The sequence below is a fragment of the Mya arenaria genome, chromosome 2 (assembly GCF_026914265.1).
Source record: "Mya arenaria isolate MELC-2E11 chromosome 2, ASM2691426v1".
NCBI lineage: Eukaryota > Metazoa > Mollusca > Bivalvia > Myida > Myidae > Mya > Mya arenaria.
Window position 1 is genome coordinate 30,497,522 of NC_069123.1, and position 20,502 is coordinate 30,518,023.

At 35.1% G+C, this 20,502-nt stretch overlaps 1 protein-coding gene across 1 annotated transcript; it reads right to left on the reverse strand.

The window, feature by feature from the left end:
* Positions 1 to 8,383: 8,383 nt before the first annotated feature.
* On the reverse strand, positions 8,384 to 12,992 carry LOC128225182 (collagen alpha-1(I) chain-like). The gene is made up of 3 exons (XM_052935237.1): positions 11,472 to 12,992; positions 10,677 to 11,240; positions 8,384 to 9,948 (listed from the first exon to the last, which is right to left on the reverse strand). The coding sequence occupies exons 1-3, from the start codon at positions 12,865 to 12,867 to the stop codon at positions 9,914 to 9,916; spliced, it is 1,995 nt and encodes a 664-aa protein (XP_052791197.1). The 5' UTR covers positions 12,868 to 12,992; the 3' UTR covers positions 8,384 to 9,913.
* Between the last annotated feature and the right edge of the window lie 7,510 nt (positions 12,993 to 20,502).

Consider the following 20,502-nt stretch of genomic DNA (forward strand, 5'->3'; position numbering starts at 1 on the left):
CACAAGTAGCATTTTTGTTCATTTATAATCAATTATTGTAACTAATTCTTCATTTTAGCAATAATTTTCAAGTTGTTGCCTTAAATGATTGTGAAGTAATCAGTTAAACATAGGCCACATTGTATGAAAAGCAACAAGCATATTTTCCAAATATTTTGAAAAAAATCAAGACCTTGTTTGATAAGTGTAGGGTCTAGTTGAGGCAGAGCGTTATTGGAGAGAACCACATAAGACCCATCCTTACCTTGCAATAACTGAATTTTAAAACTGCTTTTGGATGAAATTAAAAAAGTTGAGTGAAAGAACATATTTGAAAAGGTTAAGACCCACCCCATGAAAGTCCAGATGGTTTTTACACGTAAATAATACGGTTGTTTTAGATGTAGATTTTCATTGCGACAGCCTGAATAAAACAAAGCTCTCCACAAATATGCTGCCTCATTGATAGCACTTATATGAACTGTATATGTTTGTCCTTTTCATAAGCAGTGCTGCATATTTGTTTTGGTTACTAATTCTATTTTCATGCAATAGGTGCTATTTTAATTCAGGTCGTTCATGAGGTAAAGATGTCTCTTATGTGGTACTTTCAGAAAAAAATGTATAAACAACTTTCCCCAGTAATGGTATCTACCTTAGAAACATTTTGAGCATGATTGTAAAGTCATGGGCTGAAATAGACTGGTTTAAACAGAACTGAAATAGACTGGTATATGGTTTAAACAGAATTGAAATAGACTGGTATAAACAGAATAAATAATAAAATAGACTGGTATAAAAAAATAATATTGATTTTATTATTTTGTTTCTTTATAGAAACATCATACGAGTATATGATCTTGTTCCATACCAGAACTAAGCACACCCTTGTTAAATTCATGTTTGTTAATGCATTTAATGATCATGTACACTTGTTCAATTTTATATGTTTGTCACTTGTTGAAGATTTGAACTTGCCACCTATTTTCAGTGTTTGGAACATTAACCCAAGTGCTAATAATTGTTGAAGATTTTTCATATACATTTACATTAAATATTAAGTGTGTATTGTTCATTATACATGTTTAAGTACATAATGTATATACATGTATAGTTTGTGTGCGTGTTTTGGGGCATTGTTATTGATTTAAGGTATAACTGTTTCATTGTGATAATTATTTTGCTGCATATCATTTGGAATGTAAATAGTAATCTTTGTACATGTTGGTATCAAACGCTGTATATATTTGTTTTGGAAAAAAATAATCCCATTCACCTTTAAAAGGTATTAGTATATTTTGAAGAAAATTATGACACTGTTTTTAATGTTTTTGAGATTTTATTCGTTTTGTTTTTTTAATCAAAAACGTTTGGGTTTTTTCATCTTTTAAAGACTATGGAACTTTTCAGTTGAATGAATACATTCTCGAACATTTTTTTAAAGCTGCACTCTCAAAGATTTACCGTTTTTACAACTTTTTTTATTTTTTGTCTTGGAATGAGCAAATTTTGCGTAAATATCTTCAAACCAGTGATAAAAAATTGCTGACAAAATATTAAATCTCAGATTTTCATATTTTCTGTTGCAAAATTTATGTTTTATGGCTAAAACCATTACTAACAGTTTAAGAAAAGTGCATAGAACATCAATTTTTCAACTTAAAAATAAAAATCTGCGATCTTATTTTTTGTCAGCCGTCTTATATTACTGGTTTACATGTATATTCGCATAAATTGGCTCATTCCACGACAAATAATAAAAAAGTTGTCAAGACGATCAATTTGTGAGAGTGCAGCATGAAGTAATTAAATAATATTTATTTCTATTTTTTTAACTCTGCTTTAAAGGTGATTAATTTTAATACATTGTCTGTTTATTTTTTCAGTATTATATGTTCAAAACACACAAAAGATTAATTGTTAAGTTAAATTGTTTGAATACATAGTTTCTATAATCATTAAGTGTGTGATGAAAATAAAAAAGAGTAGAAAAAAACATAATTTTATGTTACATCATCATCAAAGTTAAGTTGAGTTTGTAAAACAAGTTTAAGAAAGTCTATAATTAATAATGCACCAGTCAATTGTAACCACGGCCCCACTAGGTCCGGGTAATAGCAGGGACTTTGACTTTTGGTCCAGCCAACCTTGGGGAAAATCCCCGCCCTGCGGGGATGAACTGATGGTAAAATCCTCGCCAAATGCACCCGCACCCCAGGGAGCTAAGGACAGGCCCATTTCCCGCTATATGTTTCATTACGGCAAAACCACTGCATTCACCTGGCACTGCGGGGCCACCTGAAAGGTAAAAACACGGCCCATTTTCCCGGAGATCCCCAGTATACCCCTGGACCTGGGGGACGGTGGTTACAATTGACTGGTGCATAAAAACACCATGATAATAGAAGTCAAGAGTTTGTTAAACAAGTTATAGAAAGTCTTATGTTTGTAAAACAAAATTTAAAGGTCAAAAGTTTGATGAACAAGTTTTATAAGTTACAACATTTATGTATATGTTGAACTTTTTATACTTGTACTGAATTGATTTATGAAATATTTAGTGACCATTCAAAACCTTACTTAAAACAAAATGTTCAAATTTCTGTTTAAGGGGTTTATGTATATCTTATAACATTTCTTATGATTTTATTTTTTTATTCTTATGTTTGTCCATATTGGACTTAATTGCTGCCATGACATTTTTGTTTCTTTATTTGCTTGCCTTTACCATTTGTTTAAATATTATTATATATATATATATATTAGCCTTGATGGAACTGTTATTTTAAAATTAGGTGGGAGATTGACAGGAGTGATAAAAAATTTTAAGTGGATTATAAAGGTAGTTTTTGAATTGATATTTTCACTCCTTATTTTGCAGTGAAAATATCAAATTGATATTTTCACTGTAACCTGTTGTTATTTCACTGATAAAACTCCATTTTCATCGAAAAGCATGACAAAAATTGAATTATTTTATGCAGGTATTTTCTAAATATCGGATGTGTTTTTTTAAAGTGTGCAAACTTGTTTTTATTGTCACTAATTAACACAAGATTGTTTTAATAATATCATTTTTGTTTGATAGAAGCATTAAAATTGAAATCAGTATTTTAAATATGTATTGAAAAAACCCTGATAGAATGTGTAATTTTTTGTTTCATGGGTCGAAGATTTCTTTTAGAAAGGAACCAAAACTTATCTTTAAAATCATCATTTAAATGTGTTTCTCAAAACATAATTATGCTGTTGAAATCACGCTGCCACTTCTTAAAAGTGGTATTTGTTATCTGCAGTTTTGTAAGTTTATAAAACATAAGATACAAATTTTGTTTATGCCCCTTTATAAAAGAAAGGGAGTATGGTTTTGCAAATGTCAGTCAGTCAGTCACCCTATCTATCCAAGGGTCTGTGTCCATGTCATGTCCACACAATAATTTGACAACGGTTTGACCAGGAAGCATGAAACTTCAGTTACTCAGTAAATGGCCCCTCTTGTTTTTTGGGTCAGTAGGTCAGTGTTACACCCAATGTTTTAGGAACACTGTCCACATTACAATTTGACAATAATTTAACCTTTGTCAATGAAGTTAAGTAGTAGTTTGCCCATAACCAGTTCACGACCCTTTGTATATCAGAATCAGTTGGTCAAAGGTCAAGGTCACAAATGATATTTGAAATGTGATCATTTTTGCACTTTACCCAAGATTACCCTTTATGGATTTTGGGTCAAGTAGATCAAAGATCTTGAGGGCTTTCTTAAGATTTCTAAAAACTTTCTGCAAGACTAAATTAGCAATGCTTTTCCTCTTAAATCACTTTTTTCAATTTAACTGGTTACAAGAGAAGTCATTATACTAGCAAAAAAGTCATACCGGTACAACTTCATGTCTTGGGCAAAACATGTCAGTGCTCAGGGAGGCACAGTGTTTTATAAAGAAATGGTTTGCTTTTTTTGCCATTTGATTTTTATGGGCATAAATGCCACTGTTGCATTTATAAGCTGTGTTTTTTATCTCTTAATGAAAATGATTTGATCATAAAGCATATTGTTACTAACACTTGGGGTAAAAGATGAATAGAAATAAACTGTCAACATTTTATTTGCTAGAGACTTTTAATTTAAAGAAATGTTATATTTGAATGTACATTTTACAAAACGGCATGTAAATATTACATCAAGAATGCTAGTTTTACATGTAAAAGTGCGCATTGTAGAAATTTATTCCGTAGATGACATACGTTCAGTGATAGTGAAATTTATGCCTATATACCTACAGAGGCTTTAAAATACACTGTCAGATCATACACTAAAAAACTCACCATCATATCAGATGTTTTAACTATGCACTGTGAGATCAGACCTTTTATAAACACACCATCAGATCAGATGCTTTAAAAATGCATTGTCAGATCAAACCCTTAAAAGACATACCATCAGATTATACTCTCTAAAGACACATCCTAAGATCAGGCCTTCTTAAAACGCACCATAAGATCTGATGCTCTAAAAACGCACTTTTAGACCAGACACTCATAAAACACATATGCAGATCAGACTCTATAAGAACCCACCATCAGTCTCAGACGTTTTAAAAAAGCTCAATCAGATCAGACGCTCTGAATACACGCCGTAAATTTAGACGCTCTTAGATCTCACAATCTGATCAGTCGCTCTTAAAACACACCGTCAGATCAGACGCCCTAAAAACGAACCGTCAGATCAGACGCCATTAAAATGCACTGTCAGATCAGATGCTCTTAAAGCGCACTGCAGATCAGATGCTTTAAAAAGCACTGTCAGATTAGACGCTCTTGAAACGCACCGTCAGATCAGACATGTTCAAACATGATTTTGTACAAACACTTTTTTGTAGATCTTAAAAATAACATGTGCCCTTTTGGTTCAAACAATCTTGAGAAATGTCAACTATCGACTTACACCTTTGAATGCTTTAAAGAGTTTGTATGAAGTTTGATTGAACAGGCCCGTTGTTTGGAGAAAAACTGATTAATGGTCACCATTGTAATGGGTGCAACTAGTTCATACAGTACTGCTCAACTGAAAGATAACAAATTGCTTATGGCATTGTTGTTTGTCTGTCTGTCCATCCATCACTAAACCATGTGTTGCACATATCTCCAGAATAATAAAAGCCAGTGTGATGAAACTTTACATTAAATGAGCATGTGATCTTTTAAACCTAGGGTTTTGTGTGTGGCTGCACCCAGTAAGTGCAGAGTTATGGCCTTTGACTTAGTTAAAAAATAGTATATTTAATATGCAATCTTGTGTCATGCATATCTCCAATTGTATCTGAGTCTAAATCTCAAAACTTCACAGGAAAGGTAACCAGCATGTTAAGTTGTGCACCTGAGGTTTTGTGTGCTCCTTCACACTATAAGTGCAGAGTTATGGTCCTTGATTTAGTTAAAAGTACATGTAGAGTATAAGTATAGAATCTTATGTCATGCTTTTAACCAAATATGAATTTAGGTTTTATGTGTGGCTTCAGCAAAAATGCTCAGAGTTATGGCCCTTTAAATTATGGCATATTGAGCCGCACCTATCTTTAAAGGTATGTTAACCAGCATGAGACGTTGGGAACATGGGGAAATAATATGTGGCTTCGTGCAGTAAAAGTAAAGCTTTAAAATGAAACTTGGTACTCATCCTGCAAGAGACATGTACGGCAAATCTATTTTGGCAAGCTTTAAAATTGTACAGTAGTGACCCTTTTCAACTGAAGGTAACAACATGCATCAATCCTTTCGCATATTTATGCCCCCCCCCCCCTCGAGAAGAAATGGGAGTTTATTGCTTTGCTCATGTCTGTCCGCTTGTCTGACGATCGGTTGACCAAGCATTGTCTGATTGATTACTAGAGTTCGTTTGATCAAACTTGGTATGGAGATTGCATATGACCATCAGGTGGCCTTAATGTTTTGACATCAGCAGGTCAAAGGTCACACTCTTAGTGACCTCGAACAAAAAAGCTTATCTGATTGATAACTACCAGTATCCTTGGTCTTAGGGTCTTCAAACTTGTAAGGATGGTTGCTCATGATCAGCAGATGTTAGCTATTGATGTTGTGGTCAAAAGGTCAAAGGTGGCATCCATTGTGACCTTGGACACAAAGGGCTTGTCTGATTAATGGCCATCAACCTGGAAGGGAAGTTGGTCATGCCCAGCAGATGACCCCTATTAATAGTGTGGCCAGTAGGTCACAGTCGTTGTGACATTGAACAAAAAAAATATTCGATTGATTACTATAATATGCTTGGTCCTCAAACTTGGAAGGGTGGTTTGTCGTGACCAGATTATAACTTCTATTGATTTTAAGGTCAGAAGATCATAGTCGTGGTGACCTTCGATACAAAAAGCTTGTCTGATTAATATGAGTATGCTTGGTCTTATGGTTCTCAGACCTTGAAGGGGTGTTTGTCATGACCAGTAGATGACCCCTATAAATTTTGTGGTCTGTGGTCAAAGGCCACGGTCGTGGCGGCCTAAGACACAAAAAGCTTGTCCGAATGATAAATAGATTATGCTTGGTTCTATGGTCTATAAATTTGGAAGAAAGGTTATTCATAATAGCAGGTGGCCCATATTGGTTTGAGGTCAGTAAGTCAAAGGTCACGTCCGTGGTGACCTTAAACACAAACAGCTTGTCCTTTTGATAACTAGATTATGCTTGGTTATATGATTCTCAAATTTTGTAATAAAGTTTGAAATTACCAGCATATCAGACCCATTTTGATTTTAAAATCAAACGTCTTGGTCGTTGTGACTTTGGGCACAAAAAGTCCGATTGGTGACTAGCGTATGCTTGGTCTTACAGTCCTCAAACTTGGAAGGGAGTTTAGTCATGACCAGCAGATGACTCTTATTAATTTTGAGATAAGTCAAAGGTCACGGTCGTTGTGACCTAAAATAACAAAATATTTTTTTCCGATTTATAACATGATAATGCTTGGTCCTTTGGTCCTCAAACTGGGTATGGATGTTGATCATGACCAGTAGATAACCCCTATTGATTTTGAGATCAAAGGTCAAGGTAGTGGTGACTTTGCGCACAAAAAGCTTGTCCGATTGGTAACTAGAGTATGCTTGTTCCTATGGTATTCAAACTTGGTAGGGAGGTTTGCCATGGCCAGTCGATGACCCATTTTGACTTTGAGATTAAAGTTCATGGTAATATTGATCGGGAATACTGTATCCGATTGATAACTTAAATATGATTGATCAAACGGTCCTCAAACTTTGTATGGTGGTTGGTCATAACCAGCAGATTACCATAATCATTTTGAGACCGGTAGGTCAAAGGGCACGGTCGTGGTGACCTTTGGCACTAAAAAGTTGTCAGGTTGATAAAAATAGTATAACTGTCATACGGGCCTCAAACTTGATCTGGATGTTTGTCTTGCCATAAGATGACCCCTATTGAATTTGGAGTCAGTATGTTAAAGGTCACGATTGTGGTGAACTTGATTGCAAAAAGCTTGTCCAGTTGATAACTAGAGTGTGCTTGATCCTATGGTCCTTAAACTTGGTAAGGAGGTCGGTCATGACAAGGAAATGACCCTATTGTTATTGAGGCTAATAGGTCAATGGTCACGGTCCTGGTGACTTTTGAAACCAAAAGCTTGTATGATTGACAACTAGTGTATGCTTCGGCTTACATTCCTCAACATTGGTTGGTCATGACCAGCAGATAGATTCTGTCGAATTAAGTAGCAGGCCAAAAGTCAGCACTACAGTGCCATTGACCACAAAATCCGTTTCTAATCAATATTAAGGGAACGATTGAACCTACGGTCCTACAACATGGTGGAGAGGTTAGCAATGCCCATAGCTCATGTTTAAAAGTTTACAACGACGCCGTTCTGAACATTCAGCCTAATGATATAAATTTGAAAAACACACTAATTGTATCAGATCAGAAATGATTTCCAAGTATATATCCCGAACAATAATAGTTTTTGTAACATTCTTTTCACGTTTATCACGTTTAATTTATACTTAATTAATGAGGTTATAGTCATTAAACACATCCTTATTATTCATAGAACAGTAAATATCATTAAACGTGCACGATTATGATATTAATGTGAAAGTCAATACATAAATTTTATTACCATTTTAATTTTGTTCAGATAACTGGAATGCTGGTATATGTGTGATTTTTTCCCATGTTTTAGACCTTGAGCAAAACGTACATTAAAATGTGCGTATATTCATATATTATTTCGTCGTGAAATTTATTTGACAATATAAAATAACAATTAATCTGGCTACAGTGTTCTAGTCCTTTGTTAATGAAACAAATCGAACCGATCAATCACTGTCGATTGATATCGATCGTCGACTCGATGATTGAAAACAAAAGACGAATTTCGAAATCTTTCACAAAGATTTATTTCTTTTATAACCCACTAATCAATCACAAAACATCAAACGACCCATACACGAAGTCATGATGTACATAGTTTTAAATAAAAAAGTATTTGCACCTTTTTATATACATTTTCATACATTATACGTGTGCTTGCAATCGGAACACCCGCGGCTATATCCGGAGATTGCCGAGTGGTCACGATTGGATGTGCACATTCCAAATTTGTGTCAATCTGCAAAATAACTTTGACTTTATGTTCAAAGTTTATATGATATTTATTTTTATGTACAATAACATTTTGATAGGACATAAGGAATCGAAGCATTTGAAAGCGTATTTCCGACGGCTTGCTCAAAATTTAGATTTTCAGACATTCCCGTAAAACACACATGTACGTATTTGTCAAAGTACGTCTTGGACGTCTTGGGTATTGTTAATCTAAGTCTAATCACCTTTATCTTGGTCAATATTCACTAAAATATTTAATCTGATTTTAAAACTCAGAATCCGAAAGCGAATTTTAAAGTTTACGCAGGATATCTTCAATTCAACAATTTAAATGACAAAGCGTGTGTAAATTATTGTAAAATACGTTGTTGTTTTTTCAAAATTAGGCCACTTTATATGAATTGCTAGATTTTCATCCCCGCCCGCCCCCTGTTTTCCGCCGCCGCTTAATTTTATTGACTCAAATAAAACGTTGAGCACAAGTCTGTATTTGCGTTTCAAACCAGTACTGTCCGGGAACGGCGTTTATTCATATCTACGGTGTTGGTGTATAACAGTCATATGGAGAAAGGAGAATTGTAACGACCGTGTTCGTGGTTTGTCTAGAAACAAATGTAAATGGTCCCTTGTGCAATAAGAAAGAACATATATTTAACGGTAAATCAGTCATCTCAGATAAATAAATAAGAAATTGTCGACCCCGTCCAATTTAGAAAAATGGATGTAAATCTAGCAATTAATTTATATTTGCCTCATAGCTCTTCAATCAGCAATCAGTTCACCATGAAATTAAGATTTGCGGTTTTGAATGTTGTGTCTCAAACTCAGACTAGAAAAGAAGGTGAATGTCGACCTAGATATCCACATGTGTAATCAAACATAGCCAAACTTCACTTATCGTGTCTCAATAAAAAATATATATAAAAGCTAGTTTGAAAACACACACCAAAATGTCTGTATTAAAGCTCTGAATCTATTTAAACTGAATGCTTTTTAAACAATGAAAAGAAAATTCTCGAAATAACAAAAAAGCAAGTAGGAAAGGATCTCTTACCTATATTTTTAAAGGTTTGGAACAAAAATGTATTTTTCAGTCATAAAAAAACGTCATCACAAGAAAAGCAGCTGATTTACAAAGCTAAGCGTTAAGACCAAAAAACACAGGGAATTGTACAAAATCATGATCTGTTTATTAACGATACAGAATGAAGAAGTCAAGATAAATAAAGAATGAATATTTCTATGATGCAAGCATAATATGGATTTTTCTAACACCTCGCTGTTTTCCTATGGGAACGTTCCCAATTTATATTCCCCTCCTGGAAGAGCCGGAGCCCGCTCCTGAAATAGAACAGAAATAGTCCTATTGTCAAACGAAAAAAAGGAGACATTTTTACTTTTACGTTTATGATTACAATAATTTGTCATAATAACGGATTTACTTTGTTTTCATTTTATAACAAAACTTTTGATAGCTTCACAAATTGTTTGGATCAAAACTGTTGATTGCTCGGCTTAATTCTGAACCATATCTTACGCGCATGCGCATGGTTTGTTCGTCTAGAAACAAACTAAAATGGCGCGGAATGTGTTGACTTTTTTTCTCGAACGAATTGAATTAAAAAGCAGGTTTGATTTTTTGGTGTAAAAAATCTGAGAATCATATACACGAACAAGAACAAAACTTTTGATAGCTTCACCAATTGTTTGGATCAAAACTGTTGATTGCTCGGCTTAATTCTGAACCATATCTTACGCGCATGCGCATGGTTTGTTCGTCTAGAAACAAACTAAAATGGCGCGGAATGTGTTGACTTTTTTTCTCGAACGAATTGAATTAAAAAGCAGGATTTATTTTTTGATGTAAAAAATCTGAGAATCATATACACGAACAAGAACATTTCAAGAACGCGGTGTATCCATGTTTCTCAACCCTGGCATCGTGTGTTTTAGAAGGTCACACATGCTACTTTGAATAAAATAGCAGAAGACAAAAGGAAACGATAAACAAGTAAAGTATAGGTCTTTTATCTCTTTAGAGAGCTTTTAAGAAGTTTAATATAACATACCGAAAGTTGGAGGATACGGATCCATGCTCATCATGTCGCCGCCGGTACCGCTCATTCCAAAACGACCGCCATCCCTAAAACCACCAGCGCCCGAATCCCTTAATTCAACAGCGCTGGCATCCCTTAATCCACCATCCCCGAAGCCACCTGAGGCTGAGTCACCAAATCCACCAGATCTGGTGGTGTCCCTAAATACACCGCCACCAAGATCGCCGCTACCAATTCCACCGCTTCCACCTGAGCCTCTATCCACGAAGCTTCCTGAGCCTGAGTCATCAAATCCACCAGGGCGGCTGTCCCTTAATCCACCGCCGCTACCAATTCCACCGTCCCTTAATCCACCGCTTCCACCTCTGCCCGAATCAAGAGGTGCGCCGGCGCCGCTATCTCTGAATCCACCAGCACCCGTACCTCTAAAACCAAAATCCCTCATACCGCCACCAAATCCAGGATCCCTCATACCACCACCAAAACCACCGACACCTCCGTAAGGACCACCCAGATATGTAGAGGACGGAAAGAAGCCTGGTGCACTGCCCGGCATGTAACCTGGTGGGGGGAACCCTGGGAATGAAAAACAGCAGTCGTAGAATACAACCTACATTTACAGCCAATGAATTTGCAGAAAGGCAATTATTAAGAACTAGGCTTAATCTGACATAAAGAAGTTCAACTTTCTTGGGTGTTTAAATGTTTTCTTTTTTCTGTATTTTCTTTTCGGTTTCATAGAGAAAAATATTTATAATAACCTTAAAACAATGAGCGAGTCTCTCAGAAAAAAAAATATTTTAATACCTCCTGGGGGAAAGCGGGCTGGTGGATAACCAAACGGACCTCCATACATATGAGGAGGAGGATATCGTGGGTCATAATATGGCGGCCGGAAGTCATCAAACCCGCTTCTGGAAGAGTTGTAGTCCCTTCCGAAGTCACCTCCAAACCTGCCTGGGAATCTAGGTTCATATACTGGTCGTCCAAATGAATCGAACATCGGGTACGAGGGACGGAATGGATCGATCCCTCCTCTTCCAAAGGGATCAGGAAAATCACGTCGGTCAAATCGCGATGGACCACGAGAATCCCGTGCATCGGGGAATCGGGCTCTATCACGTGAATCAATCCTGTCGCGTGGGGCACCACCGCCAGCTAAACTGTCACGTGAATCGAACCCAGTGGTCCTGCCACCTCTGTCAGCTCGGTCGAATCCACCAGAGGGACTTCCACGTGGATCATACCTGTCAAGTGGGGCACCAACATCACCACCACGACCACCACCTGTTATGTCACGTGTATCAACTGCAGGGAACCTGTCACGTGGGTCAACTGGAACGAATCCTATGCTGCTATCTCTGAACGTATCCGACCTGCCTCTTGAATCGCGCACCATATCTCCACGGGGATCCCTCATACCACCACGTGAATCGCGCACCATATCTCCACGGGGATCCCTCCCCATATCACCACGTGGATCGCGCACCATATCTCCACGGGGATCCCTCATACCACCACGTGAATCGCGCACCATATCTCCACGTGGGTCCCTCCTCATATCGCCACGTGGATCGCGCACCATATCTCCACGTGGATCCCTCCTCATATCGCCACGTGGATCGCGCACCATATCTCCACGGGAATCCCTCATACCACCACGTGAATCGCGCATCATATCTCCACGGGGATCCCTCATATCGCCACGTGGATCGCGCACCATATCTCCACGGGGGTCACGCGGGGATTCCACAAGTGGATCCCGCATGGGATCTCTTGGGCCGCCTCCCACACCCGTACCCCTTCCGCCACCCATTGTGAGGATGTTTCTTGATCCAGGAGAATCTCCAGCGCCGCCGGGTCCATACGGAACCGGTTCGAAACCGGGAATTGCAGGGGCACCTGTGCTCCCTGATCCGATGGGCAAGGAACTGCCTGCTGATGAATCCCCACCTGTTATAGGAGTGATGTCTGGAACCCCGCCTTCATACGAAGGAGAAGCGCCTGAACTACCGCTCATATCGAGGAAAGATGTATCTGCAGCCCCGCTTCCTCCAGGACTGCCAGTCATTATTGAGTCCATGACATATGTTAGGTCTGGCACGCTGCTATGACTACTTCCGGCATCCGCACCCGCCTGTGGGTCCTGCCCCGACACGTAGACAACACATGCAATAAGAACGGAAACGGTCCACCCGTTCATGATTATTCAATTGAATAATCCCCCTATTCCTGTTTTCAAGGTTTTTAATAATCCAAAATGTATTGTCTATGCAGTAACTAACAACTGTTCTTTCCCACCGATTCCCTTTACTGCTAACGTACGCATCAACGTTTCTGTTTTATACGCCAACGTGACGTAACGTGGGGAGATTAATCGACAGCCACAGTTTATTTAAGATATCAATCAAACTGGGTTTAGAAGTTTTAGTTTTCATTGTGTATATTATCAAGAAGTGTGACTATAACGTTTTACAAAATCTAGCCAATCATAAAAATGTTCATGTTTGGTCAACCGGCTATCAGTCTTAAGCGTTACGTTGGTTGCGGTGACGTCGACATACTTTAACTAAAACTGGGGAAACCATAATGATTACTGTTGAATTTATGTCATGATTATCAAATTTAGTAATTCGTGGTTAATCATATTGTGTGGTTTGTTTTTAAAACGTCGGGCCGATTGTTTATCGATGTTAACAACGTCATTAGCGACTGCGTTGTTAACTTTTAACGGTGTAATATAGTGTATGACATGTTCAAAAATTTATAATAAACAAGTACACCTTAAACAGATATATTAACAGTGATTTTTGGCTGCCTTCTTAAAAAGTTAAAACATGTATATTTGTCATTATATATAGTAGTTTTTTGCCTGATTTTGTATTTTCCAAAGTCGACCTTTTCCCAATTTGCAAGGCACAGGCGGTAAAAAATAATTCCAAAAAAAAAATAAATACTGTTTAAACCTTGTTAGAAATACTGCATATCTGAAATATATATATCCATGTTTATTACAGAGCAATAAAGATTAGAAAAGTAACAACTACGACATCAAATTTATTAAAATCAGATCCTCAAATGGCTCAATACTCGTATCACGACGCCACGCTACAGCCATATGATTTATATATATATCAGTGAAAACACAAATGTAGTAATGGAAATAGGCAAATACGAATACTTACTAAATGTTTTTGATTTGGCGGCCATCTTGGACGCCATCTTGGATTTCTCAGCTCTGCATCGGTCTTGACCCAAACGATTAACTTTTCCAGAAACTACATACCATTGCGAACATTTTGGTATATGAAACTCCTTGTTTGGCAGACATAGACCAGTTACTCCTCTAAATATTCAGGTAATGTGTTCTGATTGGCAGCACTATTAACGAGGACGTTAACAACGTTGTTAACTTAAACAAAGTTTTAAGCAGTCGGCCAATTGTGGGACTTGTGGTTATGATATATAAATATTTGACAAATAAGACATTATCATACAACTTAGCTTTTGTACGAAAATTATAATAACATTAATGAGTACAAAAAAATAAATTCGGTTTCAAATAAAGTCATTATTAACCTTCATAATTAGTATGTTGTTGGTTACAGACATACACAGAATTAGTAACAATTATTAAAAGGTGCCAATAATAACACCCATTAAAAAACAACAATCATTTTATACGTTTTATTTTTTCTCAAGAACAATAAATAACTGGAATTCTCAATTAAATAAAGTGACGCGTGGAAGTACTCTGTAGTCGCTCGCACACCAACTTCGCTTTTAAGTACCTTGCATTCATTTGCACACCAACTTCGAGTTGAAATACCCTGTATTCAACCGCACGCACATCAGTCGGTGTTTATTACTCAACACCTTCGTGTTGTACAGGAAGCCTGCAAAAAGACAAAAAAAATATTTTGCTGCTCTTATTTCAACGGAAAATCGAACTATGTTCAGGCAATTTGTGTTGCGTTTTCCATGTAAGTGGAAAACATTTTATTTTGTCTAATGAGAAGGCAGATTTTCTTCAGTTTTCCAATATATTTATTCGAGGAAATTAAAAGTCAGCCGTTATTGATTTTAATCAGGTGAAGAGGTAGATATAAACAGTGACATATGCCCAGTTAGTTGGTAGTTTACACAATAAAATGTAGACCACTAAAAAGTTAAGATTGTAAGTATGTAATTACACAAAATAAATGGTTATCAGACTGCGTCGCATTAAACCATTTGTTAGAACATACGAAAAAGGTTAACCATTACTTAGTCATATTAAATAAAATATTAATTATCATATATTAAAGGACCATAGCGTTCGAAATTATATTTTACCCAATGGTATGGTGCATGCATTTATCTATATATATGGCACAAGAGCCTGCAATACTCCATGATTATTTTGGTAAAACATACTATACCATTTAGCTTATACTAAAATTTTACCTTTCAGGCTGTATTTAGAAGCCGTACGTCATACGTACAGCTTTTGTCAATAGACTTCTTCAGAGTGAAAAAAACTTATAATAACATTCTTTTCCCAGTTTAGGGCATGCATCGTGGCCATGTACTTTTATTTTTTATAAAATGAAGGAAAGAACAGCAACAATTACATAGCAAAACTTACTCTTCCGGCACGTGATCTGCACGTGCAAACGTTGTTACAGCGGTCCACGACACGTGACTGACGGTATGGAATGAACAGTTTGTCCACTAAACAACCTGCAAATAATAATTTGTGAATGTGCTATACATTTTTTAACATATTGTTTCAAAACGGAACAGGGATTATGGTGCTTTGAAACGGGACTGAACCACCGTATAATAAACAACAACAATAAAACAATGGCTTTTACTTAACTAATATATATCACTGAGCAGGGCTTTTTTAAAGGTCTGATTAATTGTATTATCCGATTAAAACTTTACACAGAACAGCGCATTCCGAACACCTCGGACATTTACCATCGAAAAGAACCTCGGATGTATATATGTACGGTTTACAATGTCAAAAATCTTTATATTTTAACTACCTTGCAAATGATCGCGTATTATTTGAATTTAGCAGATAAACTTAATTTCGATGGAAAATGGCCGAAGAATTCCGAATGAGAACAGCTTCGTTTAGCTTCAAACCAGGTTTAAAGCTGTACTCTCACAGATTGCACGTTTTGACAACTTTTTTATTTTTTATCTTGGAACGGGCCGATTTTTGCAAAAGTGCATGAAAACCAGTTATATAAGACTGCTGAAAAAAAAATTAGATCGCAGATCTTTATATTCAAGTTAAAAAGATGATGTTTTATGCATTTTTCTTAAACCGTTAGTAACGGTTTAAGCCATAAAACATTAATTTTCGAGCGGAAATATGAAAATTTACGATCGGAGTTTTTGTCAGCAATCTTATATCATTGGTATGCGGATATTTACGCAAAAAATTGCCCTTTCCAAGACAAAAATAAAAAAAGTTGTAAAAACGGTAAATCTGTTAGAGTGCAGCTTTAAATATTAAATCATCGGAAAAACAACATTATGCTGATTAAATTTCTCAAAAAAAAATTCGGAAAAAAATATGGAGACAAATGGAGGGGATTTACCTCTCTGACACCGGCATGGTACGCCCCTGACAGAAGATGGACAGGGACTTCCCCAGAACACACAATGACTGTCGTCACCTGTACAGCCACTGGAATAGATTAAATAATGATGATTTTTAAAGAAATGATATCACTTTACTGAACATATATGACTTAAACTGGAACTGGGAAAGAGGAAAGGGGTTCCATAAAAATATAAGACTTTACCTTTCTCCTTAATCCCTCCCTGTATATGAAATATGCATATTATAAAAGTAAATACTGATTAAACCAAACTGGAACTGACATAATTCGTTGAAGAAAAATGAAGAACTTTCTCTCATTATCGATATATTCGTATAGCATATTTATGAACTATGTCAATATGACACATGATTAAAAAACTTCAAAGCATACAATGCTTGCAAGTTACATTATTCAATATGGACGGATTCAAGTTATAGAATTATCATAACGAAATGTTAAATAACTTATTATCGTAGGTTGCTTTTTTTCTTTTGGACACTGTATAGTTTACGTTCAAAGATTGATGTTTTATGCCGAAAAAAATCGTTTTTCTTTAAGCGTTAGTAACGCATTCACCCATAAAACATTAAATTTCGAACGTAAATATCAGATCTTTTGTCAGCAATCTTATACCACTGGTTTCAATACATTTAAGTAAAAAATAGCTCATTCTAAGACAAAAAATAATAAAAATGTCAAAACGGTAAATCCGTGATATTGCAGCTGAATTTACCGTAACGAATTTGATAATGTCATAACATTTTGACATCGCGATAGAGAGAGACGTTTTATGAGGGTCATTGTGTTCAATGACATAAACTAATTATTACATCATTAACTAATAATGAGGTGATTGACTTGTTTTTATTATTACTTCTGTCGAACTAGTTAAACCACATAGTTTAGTTTTGTCGCTTTAGGTACATTTTTGTTCATTCTCGTTCATTTTGATTTAATTGTCGTTTTTTCATTTCATAGGTTTTTTCATTTTATTGTTCTTCATATTCTTTCATTTTATGGTTTTATTGTAGTATATTATTATGTTTATTATTATTATTATTATTATTATTATTATTATTATTATTATTATTATTATTATTATTATTATTATTTATAACCATTATAATTATTATTGTTGTTGTTAACGATCTATTATTATATAAGCTTTGTGGTCAAGATTATATTTTGTCTACTGGATAAGCCTCTGTTTAAACCGATCCACATGATTAAATAACAAAAGTGCTGATTTGCCAAATAAAGGTACGGCATATTTGGAAAAAAAATGTCATCCCATTAGACAAAATATAATTTCGACCACTCAAGTGTTATTTTACTTGAATAGAGGTCAGAAGGGGATAGTTTTTAATAAATAAATGTATGCTCTTGTTGGTAGTCAGAGCAAATTATATACAAAAAGGTTTTATAAATAAACTAGTGAAAACTATATAAATTAAAAGAAAAAAATATAAACAATGTTTTTCTTAATTAGGTTGATAACAGTTGTACGAATATTTACACTTAAATTTTGAATACGTAAAGTGCCTTGAATACATCCCTGCCTTGTACGAATAATTACTAGGTATGATTGATTGCCTTGATGTATTGTTTACAACATTAAAATCAGCCTGCCGTATAATTTGTAATATTTTCTCTTCAAAAATAATTTACAATTGATTTAAGCAAAAAATATGTCGTATAATTTGCAAAACCTTATACAAATAACTACATGTTCTACAATGATAAATTTCTATAACAAATACGCAGGAGATCTTTCATTTATTAAATGTAACAAATAATATGACTAACCAGAGCAGTCGAATTCATATGATCAAAATTAGAGATAAAATAACCACATGTCACTTAAATAATATAGTTCGTGATCATGTTTATAACATATATTATAAATAGCCAGTTTCCTTTAAACCCACTAGAATAATTTTGTTCGTGATCATGTTTATTTCATATATACATAAATAGCCAGTTTTGCTTGAAGTCATCAATATGATGTTAAGGGATCCGACCACAAATAAGATAGTTCCCATTAATCTTAAAGTTAAATTGTGAAGCCTGGGCGGTTTTCAATATTCAACTTGAGTTAATCTTATGGTCATGCATCATTGACTTCATTCACTCTATTTGTCAGTAATTTAAAACAAGCAATCCGATTAGCTACATCGTTATTAGATCCAATTAAGATCAATACTGAATACCGGCCTAGTTGTTGAAGTTATTTGAAAGGTATTTGCTTAATGATGTCGGTAAATAGCTTATTAAGTAAGCTAATGCTTCTTCTTAGTATATACCCGACTTTAAATAAAGATTTTGGTATCTTGTACCTCTTTTTATCTTTTTCTAAACACCAGACCCTTGCAAATGATACCAACCTATTAAAGGGCAAAATGCATTCTAAATGCACATATTTATGTATTGGATACCTTAAGAATAGAATGAAATAATACAAATGAGGAAAAATCCCACAACATAAGATGCCGTCGAATCATACGCCTTAGTATCATTAATTCAAATGATTTTGTCGAATGCTAGCACAGAGAGTTAGATAAAGTGTAATTAACCGCGTGAGCATGACATTGACTATTTAAATTTCCTGGTTTGAAACCAAAATCACTACGTCAAACAAAATAACTTACATACACTTTAATATCAAATAGACCATAAGAAAACTGCAACATGACAAAAATTATATAGGACTCTATACAGCATCATATTCTGTTGATATGAACGGGAAATTATGGATTCATATTCCCGGTCCCAAAACGTGCTTTTTGACGAAAAATAATGAATACAACTTTTTCATTTGTTTGTCCCACCATATACAGCAAATTTTAGTAATCAATTTGATATATTTACGTAATATAACATTTTATTTGTTTTACTTACGCTATACTGCAAATTCTAGTTATCTATTTATTAACTTACATCATACAGCAAAATCTAGTTATCTATTATTTAACTTACGTTATATAACAATTTCTAATTAGCTATTTGTTTTACTTATGCGTTATATAACAATTTCTAATCAGCTATTTGTTTTACTTATGCGTTAGATAGTAAATTTTATTTATCTATTTGCTTTACTCACGTTCGTTGGCACGTGTTGATTCTATTTTCTCTGTTAATTGGAAACGTTCGATTTGGTTCCCCTGGCGACCATTCTCCGTCTTGCAGTTGCATGGAACCACGGTTGCTAGGTGAAACAGGAGAAAAATTTCCCGGCATGCTTTTGACCGGAAGTCGTCTGCTTGCATTTAAATATGGCCGAACTGGAACTCTGTTTCTACCACGAAATGGTGGCACTTTTTGCCCGGATATATGCATGATTTGAAAAACACATACGAAAAAACATATGAGTTTAACTTGCGTTTGAAATTCCATATTTACTATTTTGTGTGCGTCTTTCTTTACGGTTAGTTTTAATAATCCTTTATGAACTTGTGTATGAAAATGTTAAAAGGTAACGAGTATTAAACAGGGGCACCTATTTGAATTCGTAACTGTTATAATATTACGTGCACGGTCTTGACTTATATAGTTTGAAGTTCTGGATATTTTCAAAAACTGACGTCATAGCAACCAAACTACTGTCAAATTGACAATTGTTTAATCACTGTTAATAAGTGAATATGATCGTTTTATTATGATTTGATTATTGGATAGGTCGTCTTAATTAATTTACACTGGGTAGAGGTAGGTAGTTTATGATCATTTTCACAAGTTGTCAAGGAACGTCGTAATTTGAAGGACATGCTGACGTAAGGAAACAGAAATTACATAAACTGTACCAAGTGAAACACCCACTACCTTAAATAAAAGGATTATTTACGCCTTTTTCCTCGTCAGGCCAAAAATGTTCTTATTTTTTTCTAACATCTCCAAAGAAATGAGTACCTGTCCCAATGTATTACGAAAATACTCAAGTCAAATCTTAATCTCCGTCTCAACTCTTTTTATCAAATTACAGCATCATATGATTCAAAATTGTAAACGTTTTACCCATTTTAAAATCACATTCTCTCATTCAATATGTTGATTAAAAAATTGGTTAATATTTTACAGAAAAAACTATTTGAGAGCAAAAATTGTACTTGAGTCCAATTTATTTTTTTTGAGTTTTACTCAAGCACATTTTGTGCTGTTTATTTTTTTTTAATATTGAATAATGTTAATCAACACAATGCATGTGAGAATGTGCTTTTAAAAATAGTAATACATTAGTA